General features: G+C 44.1%; 1 protein-coding gene across 1 annotated transcript; it reads left to right on the forward strand.

Moving 5' to 3' along the window:
- The first annotated feature begins 53 nt into the window (after window positions 1-53).
- On the forward strand, window positions 54-8,306 carry HMGN5 (high mobility group nucleosome binding domain 5). The gene is made up of 6 exons (XM_014954896.1): window positions 54-92; window positions 328-357; window positions 1,202-1,231; window positions 2,170-2,220; window positions 6,177-6,320; window positions 7,615-8,306. Exons 1-6 carry the CDS (start codon window positions 54-56, stop codon window positions 7,660-7,662), a joined length of 342 nt encoding a protein of 113 aa, XP_014810382.1. The 3' UTR covers window positions 7,663-8,306.
- Window positions 8,307-11,643: the final 3,337 nt, after the last annotated feature.

Here is an 11,643-nt window from a genome sequence, read left to right on the forward strand (position 1 = left end):
CCCCAGGACAGGGGGCGGCGGGTCCGGGCCGAAGCCCCGCGGGTGGGGTGGCGATGGCGGCGTGGGCCCCGTTATCGCCGACATTGTCCTTGGCGCGGGGCCGGCGACGACCTTGTTGGTGGGCAAGGAGGGAATTTGGCGGGAACTTTTTCAAACGGCGTGACGTCGCTCCGGCGGGCCCCCGAGGCATTGTGGGAGTTGTAGTTCCCCCGCCGGAAAAGGGGGCCCGCCATCGAGCCCTCAGGGGATGTGCGCCGCCTTCTCACCTACCTTCTCTTCTTCCCCCCCACCCCTTTTTTTGTTTCTTTTTTGTTTTTTTTTTAACAGGCTCCAGCGGAAGGGGAGGCGAAGGAGGAGGTAGGAGCTGCTGCTGCTTCTTCGGGGCCGCTGTGGATTTTGGTGGGGTTTGGCAGAAATTAGGAGGCCCTCCGGGGTTCGGGGGGTGCCCAGGCCCAGCCCCTCGGCCTGTTGCCTGAGGTGGGCGCTGGGAGTCCTGGCCACTGAGGCTGTCGCTTCCAAAGTGCCCCCTTTCAGCCTCCGTGACAGAGCCTTAATGGCACAGCTCCTGAAAGTAAAGAAACTTTATCGCTTGCCACCTCAGGGAGGGTAAAAGTGTGGCAGCGCAGAGTGAGAGCTGTTGAACAAAGCTGCAGTTTTGGGGAGATCATCGCCATCATCCCCTCTGCTGTGAGGACAGGCTGAGAGAGTTGGGGTTGTTCAGCCTGGAGAAGAGAAGGCTCTGGGGGAGACCTTAGAGCCCCTTCCAGTCTGCAGGGAAGCTGGGGAGGGACTCTTGGTTGGGGAGGGGAGCCATGGGATGAGGGGTAATGGTTTTAAACTGAAAGAGGAGAGATTTAGAGTAAATATTAGGAGGAAATACTTTCCTGTGTCGGTGATAAGACCCTGGCCCAGGTTGCCCAGAGAAGCTGTGGCTGCCCCATCCCTGGAGGGGTTCAAGGCCAGGCTGGATGGGGCTTGGAGCAACCTGCTCTGGTGGGAGGTGTCCCTGCCCAGGGCAGGGGGTTGGAACTCTATGGGCTTTAAAGTCTCTTCCACCCCAAACCATTGTATGTGAGCATAAATCTTAGAATTCATATGGGCCTTCATGATGTAGTGTATGTGCTGTGTTATTCTGGGCTGCAGTTCTGGGAAAGTACTGCTTTATATGCTGAGTTTTAGTGACACCGCTTTCTTTATGCAGCCAAAGAGAAGGTCAGCTAGACTATCCGCTGTAAGTATCTTTATTTACTCTTTTAATACTCCGTCACATGGGATGCTAAGTTCTGGGGGACAGTTATAGAGAAACTACTGGGGTTTTTTCCACCAGTGTTGTGGAAAGCATGCGATATTTAAAAGTAAAATTCCTATTCTATGTTTCCAGTCCCTGAGTATCAACACATTACAGGTTTACTTTCAGACGTTTCAGATGAGATACAACATCCGTGTTAGTAATGTTCAGTCTGGACACACGAGTATCCAGAGTCAGGGAATATTGATTTCAAGATGCATTTGTTCTCTGTAGCTCTTCTCCATACAAAAATCTGCTCATAGCTCTATAAATTACCTGCTCTTTCCTTATACTTGTAATTTGCCCATTGATTTTGCAGGCCCAACTGTTGGGTAAACTGAGACCTAGAGGGTGTAAATCTCTGTCATGCAGTAGAGTTCAGCCCAAAGTCACAGCCTTAAACAGGCTCTTGGCATCCTTTTTTACAGACACTTAGTACACCTGGCCCTTTTTTTAAGCCAACTTGGAAATGCCAAGTGGATAACGGTTGCTATTTAAAAGAGAAGGAACTTCATTTTAGGGAAAGCTAAAATGTGCATACGTAGAGTTACGTCCAAGTGTTAATGCATTTCATTTTTGACACACACTTGCCTTCACAGCGGACAGTAACACCCAGGCACTATAGTGATCCACTCACTACTACCACTACCACCAGCATCTGTACCGTAATCACCATAACATGCATGAGGAATAATGAAAGTTAATGATTTGGATAATGAAAGATACTGATCTGTCTGTGACATTTACTCCTTTATACTACAGAATGAAGCAGTCAGCTCTAAACTATTTTTTGTTCGAATAGTTTTCAGAAGTTACCAACATATTGCTAAAACATTTATAACGTTTGTCTGACTCTGTTTTCTTATGTTTGTTTCATACAGAAACCTGCTCCGCCTAAACCGGAGCCAAAGCCCAAAAAGGCAGCACCTAAGGTAAGTGAGAGCTCTTGAACTGAAGTCACACTTTTCTTTCTCAAGGTGTTTATAGGGGGGCAAAAAACCACCCACAGCTAACCGTTTTGGTTTTTCAAATTTCCTTTAAAGATTTAAGATTGAATTATGTGAGTTAAAAAGAATGTGAAAGATGTGAAGATCATTTTATCCAATTCCTACTGAAGGAATGTGGTACACTGAGCAGATTTTAAATCAGTTGTGGTAAGGCTTTACTGCTTCCCTTGCAAGGCTCTTCTGAAGTTTCATATAATGCATTGTTGGGAAAACGATGCCTTGAATTGAGATCAGAGACCCAATTAGAGAAGGCATTGAAAATCATGCTTTTAATTACAGTTTCTTACTGTGTTTTCATTCAAAGGCACTCTTTCCAGTTAGTTATCAGTTTATCAGATTTTAATCACTGGAGATAAAGTTCTACATACCTGTTTCCTTAAGGTGGATATTTTGAGAGATATCAAAAATATTGGCATATCTGACAGTACAGTTAAAAAAGAAACCATTTAAAGCTTTTTGCTTTGGAGCAACAGTTTGAAGTTTAAAAAGGGGACAGCTCTGCAATCCATGAGGTATTTCTTTATACCCCCTTCCTGTCACAAACTTCCCCAACAGCCACAGTTTGCAGTGATTTTTTTAGATATATCTGTAAATACTCAGATTGTGGTAGGATTTTGCAGCTGGGAAAGAAAACCACCCAACAGCAAAACTTCAGCATTCTTTTTAACCTGTTCCCATCATACATTATGGTTTTTGGATGGTGATACAGGCAAAGCACAGGTGTGAGAGATGCTTAATTACAGAAGGGGATGGGTTCCTGGTTCCTAGCTGGGAACCAGGAACTCTTTTCTATCCATTTAAAAGGTTTTGCCAATTGCATGTGGCACAGGAGACTCCCAGGGGATGAAAACTATCCCGCCTCCAAGTCCTGCTGTGTGGAACAGCAGAGATAGCATGAAAAAATGGGCGAGGAGGAGAACCCTGGTTGTTTTTTTGGGGACCCAGCATCTCAGCTCTGTAATCACAGTGGTGTGCAGAGCAAGCTTTTCACATCTGCATCTTGGTTGTGCAGCAGGATTTCTAGATCCCATTCCAGAGCGGCAGGGGAACCTAGGGACCCTGCTGCTGGGCATTCCTGTGGTGCAAGTGGCTGGTGAGCTCTGGGTTGCATCTCCCTCTGGTGGCTGGTCCCCCAGGAAGAGGAGAACCTACCACTGGTGGGTTCACCACTGGTTGCTTTTCCAGCTCAAGTGGCAGAGAGTTGTCTTGGGGCTCTAAAAGTCCTGGGTTCAGCCTCTCTGATGGCTGGCACAGAAGTCAGTGCAGTTGCATACGATGCACGTTGTTGGTATTTTCTTTTTTTTTTTTGTTTGCTTTTTTATTTTTATGGAAACATCTCGGGGTTTATAGGCAAAAGCTGCATTAACAGGATCTTAAAAGTTGCGAAAACATGAATTCAGAGGTTGAGGACTGTGATTGTCAGAACTTAGTTTGGTCCCTCACTGCAGAAAGCGTCACCCTTTTGGGATGGTTTAGTTCCGCTGGGAGTGGTGCCTTGGTCATTGCCCCACACATTGCTCCCTGTTGGACTGGGAAATGCTGGTCCTCTTGCTTCTAAGGTGCTGGTTTGAAGCCAGGATACTTGAGTTGCATTTTTGGCCCTCTAGAACTCCTAATACTGGATCAATATTTATGCAAAGGGGTATGTTCCAAGAATTGTGCATGCATCTTTAGTTGTTGTTTCCCCCAAATGTTTAACTTTGCAGCCATCAGGTTCTTTAAATATTTTTTTGGTGTGTCAGAATAGACTTCACCTTTTAAACTTACCTTTATTGAAAAGCACAGAGCTGGGAAAAAAGCAAAATGCTTTATAAAACACATACCTTTATTGCAGATTTGGTGTTGCCATCTGTATAGAAAAATTATTCAGGAAAATGAATACGATGGTGTTAGCTCAGAACTACTTGAGAGGATGGAAGAAGGTTGGAAGTTGAAAAATAACATTATCTCCTTGGGTATTTTTTTCCTGGACTCAGTGGTGGAAGGAGGCTCGATCCCTTATGGAGTAGCTGTTTGCTTGTCCCCAGGAGCCACGGGTCTTGCAGAACAGAGCAAAGATCCTGGGTTCCTCGGGCAGCTGGACGCTGCGAGACGCTTTCTCTCTGGTCTGAGTCCAGCCATGGAAGCCAGTTTCTATGGATTCTCCTCAAATCCTTTCTTAAGAGGAGCTTTACCAGCAGAGAGTGGGTACACAGAATTAGTTTTAGCTCTGTTAATTCTTCTGGGGTTTTGGTTTGTTTGTTTGGTTTTTTTTATGGGCTAAGGGAAAAGATACCCTTCTTCAAACAACCCCAAGTCTTGAAAAATCCTTTATGCCTTACATTGGAAGAGCAAGTGTTTAACGTGCCTGTGCTTGGGAGTTTGGAGCATACTGGTGCTGCTGGAGGAACACTTCATAGTGGACTAATGTGTGCTTCAAAGCTCTGGTGAGGTCTGTTTAAGTGACAGAGAGCAAACCAGTGCCATAGTGGTATCACAGTCCTAAATCTCACTGCCAAACTCTTCAAAGTTGGAGGACCATCCAGCCAACAGAGGGGAAAAGAGTGAGTGGAGGCAAAAAACTCTTTCATCCTCCAGTGACTCTCTTCCTTCTCTTGCAAAGAGCCACCACGTATCTTGGATAAGGGAGTCCCCAGAGAGGATGAGAGGCTCGTTGAGAGTGGGCACAGCCCAGGAGAAGGGGACTCCTAACACCAAGAGTTTCCCAAGAGGGCTGAAATCCCTCAGCAAGGTCAGGCTGAGGAGTGGGAGGTTGGAGAGGAAAGAGGCCTTCACCCATTTGAGTGCTACCAACCTCCTGTCTTAATTTTTCTGCGTTATTATGGGATTTGGTGGTAATGTTGGTGAATTTTTAATCATCTGTATCATTTAAGAATCAGGTGACTTTGCCCCTTGTACTCTGAGTTTACCCTCAGCGAGCAGCTCATTTTTAATGTGAATTAATTTTGCGTGCTAATAAGCAACGTGTTGAAATAAGAAGGTACCCTTTTGTAACTTCTAGTCACTGAGACAACTTCATCTTCTGAGGAGAAAGAGAGAGAGAGAGAGATGTATTCAGTAATTATCTGTTTATCTTCACTTACCTGTGAGTAGTGATTTTGCTGATATTTATGGTTCCTTTGCTGGAAGTAGGTTCATCAAGCGAGGAACTAAGCTACTTCCCTTAGTGCAGTTACTTATTGGCAGCAAGAGGCAGATCCTCAGCAGTGAAGCTAATGAGAGTCTTTTTTTCTGTATTGGGGTCAGGATCTGACCTTGCCATGGAGAAAACTATTACTACAGAAGTTGTGGCATCGAGTTTTGTTTTGATTTAGCCCGATCCATGTATAAGAAACTGTGCTTAAATAATAAATGCGAAGTTCTGGCTGTTATTAAAGTGATGCTGTTGAGCCCCCAACTTGTCTATCACACAAATGGTTTATTATAGTAAGGAATATTTCTGGCAGGGAGGGGGCAAAGTCCTTTGACTACAGCTTTGTTACAGTTTTCTAAATAGGCATTAATAGCACATCTGAAGTATTCTGGTATTTCCACTAGTTGTACATGTTCTTTTTGTTCTGTGGTATGCCTTTCAGCAGCACAGCAGAAATACAGGCCAGTTCAACTCCAACATTTTTTAGCTAATTTAATTGAATGCCTATTTAAAATCGGAATTCTTTTAACCCCAGCCATGGCTGCTTTTATATTATGCACTTCCCAGTGGCACATTCAGGACGGAATAGAAGGAAAGCACTTCTCCTTAGAAACTTTCACCTCCTCTTTGTCAATAGGAAGTTTGGTGTGTGTAGAACTGAGGGGTTTAGAGTTGAGAATGTGTGTGTGCAGATGGACAAGGTGGACATGAGTGTTCACCACCATATCACGGTTTGTTTTCTTAACAGAAAGAAAAGGCAGCAAATGATAAAAAGGAGGACAAAAAGGCAGCAACAAAAGGGAAGAAAGGAGCCAAAGGCAAAGATGAAACTAAACAAGAGGATGCTAAAGAAGAAAACCACTCTGAAAACGGAGATACCAAAACTAATGAGGTATTTTAGCTGCAGTAAACGTGGGAATAAACACAGAGGTATTGGTAATACGGCTGCAGGAACTAGCAATGGGGCCTCCTTGTCAGAAGGTGGTGAGTTTCCCTGCTGTCCTGCACAGGGCAGCTCCCAGGGAGAGCCTGAAAAGAGTAGCCTTCTCCTTCCAACCTTTTCCTGCTACGCGCTAGAGCCCTCCCACAGGTGGTCTGTGCTATCGTAGTGTCCCTCTCGGGGGTTGGCACAAGAGCAGGGCAGAATATTTGGGGAACAATAGAGCTCAGTGAGATTGTCATCCAGCCCTGAGCTGACTTTGCGTATCCTCTCTGGACTGCTGGATTGCCTCTTCTGCTCAGCACGGGTTGGTCCTGAGCCAGAAATCTGGTTTCAAGTTTTACACAATTCTTTAAAACAATTCTTGCCTCAGAACAATTCAATGAGATCCGCAAAATAAACTCGGTCTTGTCTCTTGATCTGCAAAGCCTCTTCCTTACAGGTTCTTACTGTCTCAGCTACTCTCCTAAGAGCTGCCATTTGCTAGGAGAGGAGCTACAAGCTTTGGTCAGCTCCTGGTGGCCTTTTTGTAGCAGATTTCTTGCTGATCCTAGAACCACAACGTTTGCTGTGGGCTCCCTTTGCCCCTGTAGGCACAGACCAGCCTGTTGCATTCTCTGTTGCTTTTGATTTACAGGGATCTCCGTGCATTTGTTGAGTATCATTAGCCAGTTAAGGGGTTGGTTGGTCTTTCATTTTTAAAACTAATTCAGGAGCTTCTCTGCTAAAAATTACTATGGGCCTAACGTAGTTCAAAGGATCTTTGATAGGAGCTTTGCAATTTTGATGTGTTGGCTTAAAAAGTAATAGCAGGCATTTTTATAGAAAATTTCCCCACAGTTTGGACAACAGACAAGTATCGCAGTTTTATGTGTTTTAAGTTTAAGTTTTAAGTCTAATTCTTGCACTTCCCTGCGCCTTACGGAGATGAGGACTTGAACTTTCCCTGGCATGTGATTGGTCCTAATCTAAAAGACTTTCTAAACTTCTGCCTCTTTAGAGGCACTTAACATTCCCAAATTAACTCGATTATCAATTACTCCTCGTCTGTGTTTTAGTTGTTAGAATTATCAGCCGACACGTTGTTGTGTTGATGTTTTCTGTAGTAGCAGAGCATTCTTGTCTTATCTGCGCAAAATGTTGTCCGTGTGTGTGCTAACAAACTGGTCTCTCTTTGATGCTTGTTAGAATGGAATCCCATTAGCATTACGAATAATATTTCTATTCTTCCCAAACACTTTTATAGGCACCAGCTGCTGAAGCATCTGATGATAAGGAAGCCAAGTCCGAGTAATGTTAACCCTGCCCTATATCTCCATCATTTGGTATCCGTACCTCCATGCTGTATTGTTAACAGAGAGGAATATTTTTATCAACTATTTTATAAATGCAGGTTTTTTTAGCATGAATTTAATTATGGAACATCTTCATCTCGGTTACTTGGGAATTAAATCCCTAACAAACAAAACAAAACGACAAAAAAAAATCATTGTTTTTAAATTTTGTGATTGTAATAGTTTGTATGGTACATGGAAAGAATAAGTGGTGGTAGCTTTTGACTTCTGTCAGTGTGTCCCTTTTTGTGTAAGTCATGCTTACAGACTTCAGATTTTAATTTTTCCCTTGTATGTGTTGTATGGTTTCTTAAAGTGGGGAGGTCTCAAAACAAATAACCGTGTTAAACATTCCAGTGGTTCTGTGGGTTGCTTTTATAAAGAAGGTGAGCTATTTTCATGAAAAACCTAAGAGCTGGAAATCTGTTGTTTCCCAAATGTAATTTTATTTTGTCAGTTTTGAAAAATAAATAAATAAAAAAAAAGTGTAATCATGTTTTTAAATGAAATAACAAACGTTTCTTTTAAAAGGGCAGGTTGGTTGTATGTACCCACTGTTAGGAATTTTGCTGGATTTATCTTAATAAAAAAGACTCCTCAAAAGCTGATTGTGGTTTGTTGCTTGTGCTGCTGGCAAGGTGTGGAGTTCCAGAGGAGTAGTGCAGGGCTTCAGGCTGAGAGACCCTCTGCAGTGAGAGAGCTTTGGGCCCACCTTGTCTTCAGTTGGGTAAATTAAAATGACTATGGGCCAGGCTCTCGGTGGCCCAAAAACGGGATTAGCTGGTTTCAGAGGAAAGGTACTGGTTTACCCCAGCTGGGACCTTCCACCAGTGCTTTCAGCTGAAGGGTGACCTTGTAAATGCTGGTACTTATCCAAGTGAAGGTGGGATACTTGGTGTTGGCCAACGCCTTAAGCATTGTAGGTGTCATTATAGATTCTGAAAGGTATTGTCTGGTTTTCTTTTATGTGCCTATTAATTATGATTTAGAGGTGGGTTATTTCCTCTTAGAAATACTGCAGCAGCCTTGAGGCTGCCACGTTTACATCAAACCCTTCATAGAATAAAATAGCTTTCTGTTGATGGAGGGATGTTTGTAGCCCTGGTTAAAGTGCGTAGTTCCATAACTATGGTTTATAGTTTTCTTCTTTAAGCGTGTTATTACTCACAGAATGTTTTCTTGGCCTCGCTGAGCTTCTCCTGGCATGATAACACGTGTGTGTCCAGCAGTGCTTCCCGTTAATGCATCTTCCTTATTCTGGGAAGTGCCAGCTCCACTACCCAGGGGTTGAATGGGGGTTCAGTATTGGTTTTACTGAGCCTTATTTTTGTTGCTATAGATATTCTATGCTCTTTTTTCAAGGACACTTCACATTTTCCTCTTAAAGCCTCCTTTTTAGATAAAGTCTCTTCACATTGATGACCAAATACATTATATATTTAATAGGAAGAAAAATGTCTGCAATGCAGAAACCTTATCTTTTGCATTAAACTGTTTTGCAGCCCAGAAATGTGAAATTCCAAGAGCTTGCATATTTTATCTCGTCTCCAAACTTGAACTCAGCATCTTAATGCGTAGTATCGTGTATTAAATGTGTGTTTCGGGATCAGTACCCCTGGGGCACTGGCTACTTGATGGTGTTTAATGTGGATTTAATTTTCAAGGCTTAAAGCACCAGGGATTTTGATTCCTGCTGCGCCACCTTTCATTCTGTAGAGCTGCTCTGTAAAAGCGTGAGGGTTACCTGAGCTCGAGCTTCCTCAACAGGAAAGATGAGAGAGCATTTAGGGACCTTCTCCTTTGGAATATATTCCCTTAATCCAACGCAGCCCAGATACAGTAATTTTTCAGGTGTCCTCTGTAGTCTCCTGCAGTGAAAACTGCTGGGGAACAGTAACTGGGAGCCCCTGCCTGGTGGAATTGGGGGGAGATGTGGGTCTTTGCCGTGCTGCTAGGATTTTTATTTTTTTTTTTAATGTTATTTCCTGGACATCTGATTCTTTCTGTGGGCTTTTGCCAGGAATGTGATAACACCAGTATCCCCGGGGCTACGTGGTGCATGCTGAGTTGACAGTTTTGCATCCTGGGATTGTTTTCTCTGGGATGCACGTGGCAGTGTCTGAAAAACTTCAGGTGACTTAAAAAAACGAGGGAGGTTCTGAATGTCCCAGTGGAAGAGGGGCTGCAACAATAGTTCAGATACCATCCTGACGCTTTTAGATGTAAATTATTTGCTGAATTTAGCCTGCTTTTGGATAAGAAAAGATGACTAACGAGCACAGCAGCATGCTTTGGACACATGGGATGATAATTTTGGGGGTCTTGACTGAATGCTGCTTGAAATCGATGAGAAATACCAACGGGCCTGTACAGCTTCAGGGAGAAAATGGGTATTGGACTGAAATATTTTATACTTGCATATTCCTCCCACCCCCAGTGGTTTCTCTAAAGGGGTTTCAAATAGCAAACCCTTTTCTGCAAGGAAGGTGAGCTCCTTCTCCAAATCTTGGTACCATTGAACCATTTCTCTTTGGCTTTAGCCTCTGGTCACTGAGAGTTTCAAGCATTGTTATTTAAATAACAGCAGAGACTATGAACATGGTTGGTATTTTCTTCTTAGCAGAGGGCTCATCCATATGCCAAGGTATAATCAGCCCGTCATATGCTAATTGAGGTCATTCTCCATGTCGAGTCATGTTTCTCCATTCTATTTACCGAGGTTGTTGTACAGAAACATACAATTGAGTGTTTGGTTTTGTTTATTTCTTCCTCTTCTGGTGCCAGGGCGAGAGTTGTTCTTAATTCTATAACTATTGTTATAATCAGATTCCTGTTTCAAATAAGTACAGAAAATTGCTTAAGAACTTTTCAGACAAACCTCCTTGCTCAAATTCATAACTTTTCTCAGCAATGGGGTATTGAGCAAGTTGCACAACTTGAACGGATTTCCTGCCTTCTGCCACGTCCTCCTCCTCAGCGCTTGGGCCCGAGGTCTGGATGCTGAATCAAAGGCGGGCTCCACCTTGGCTCCCAGGCTTTCCTTAGGTCATGGTTGTCCAAAAAGCAAAGGTTTCCAAGGCAGAAGACTTTTCATTGAGCAGTCAGTTGGGTTAGTTGGACCCAACTTCCAGGTTAGGTTGGAAGATGTAGTGCGGTTAGCAGGGCTCAGGAGGTGATTGTCCCCCTGTACTCGGCACTGATGAGGAGGCCCCACCTCAAGGGCTGTGTCCAGTTTTGGGCCCCCTACCACAAAATAGACACTGAAGTGCTGGAGTGGGTCCAGAGAAGGACAACAGAGCTGGTGGGGTCTGGAGAACAAGTCTTATGAGGAGAGGCTGAGGGAGTTGTGGATGTGCAGCCTGGAGAAAAGGAGGCTGAGGGGAGACCTTCTCAGTGGGGGTCGGTCTCTTCTCCCAAGGAACAGGCGATGGGACAAGAGGGAATGGCCTCAAGTTGCACCAGGGGAGGTTCAGATTGGAGAGTAGGAACACTTTTGACACGGAAAGGGTTATGAAGCCTTGGAATGGGCTGCCCAGGGAAGGGGTTGAGGCACCATCCCTGGAGGGATTCAAAAGATGGGTTGCCATAGAGCTTAGTGACAGGGTTTAGAGATGTTTTTTTATCAGAGTTAGGTTGATGGTTGGACTAGATGATCTTAAAGGTCCCTTCCAACCCAGATAATTCTATGATTCTTTGTGGAGACACCACCCAGCTCCTTGGCTGGCTGTTCAGCCGTGCTTGGGGAACAAGCAGCACATGTTTGCCTGTTCTGATGCTGGTGAGGAAAGACGCATCGAATCGCTCAACAGGCAAAATTGACGCTGGGAGTTTGATTCTCATTATCAATAATAAAAATTACGGACCCTAGAAGATGTGATGAGGTGGACAGATTCATGAGTCTATGGACAGTGATGGTTCTCAAGTTTTTAGCTGGGGGAAGA

Source organism: Calidris pugnax, unplaced genomic scaffold (genome assembly GCF_001431845.1).
Source record: "Calidris pugnax isolate Ruff unplaced genomic scaffold, ASM143184v1 scaffold38, whole genome shotgun sequence".
In the NCBI taxonomy this organism is placed as follows: Eukaryota; Metazoa; Chordata; class Aves; order Charadriiformes; family Scolopacidae; genus Calidris; species Calidris pugnax.

Excerpts from the sequence above, each read along its gene's own strand:
- HMGN5 (XM_014954896.1), top strand. The coding sequence starts at position 54 with ATGGCGGCGTGGGCCCCGTTATCGCCGACATTGTCCTTG. Across the intron at positions 358-1,201 it reads AAGGGGAGGCGAAGGAGGAG|CCAAAGAGAAGGTCAGCTAG; the intron begins GTAGGAGCTGCT and ends TTCTTTATGCAG. Across the intron at positions 2,221-6,176 it reads CCAAAAAGGCAGCACCTAAG|AAAGAAAAGGCAGCAAATGA; the intron begins GTAAGTGAGAGC and ends TTTTCTTAACAG.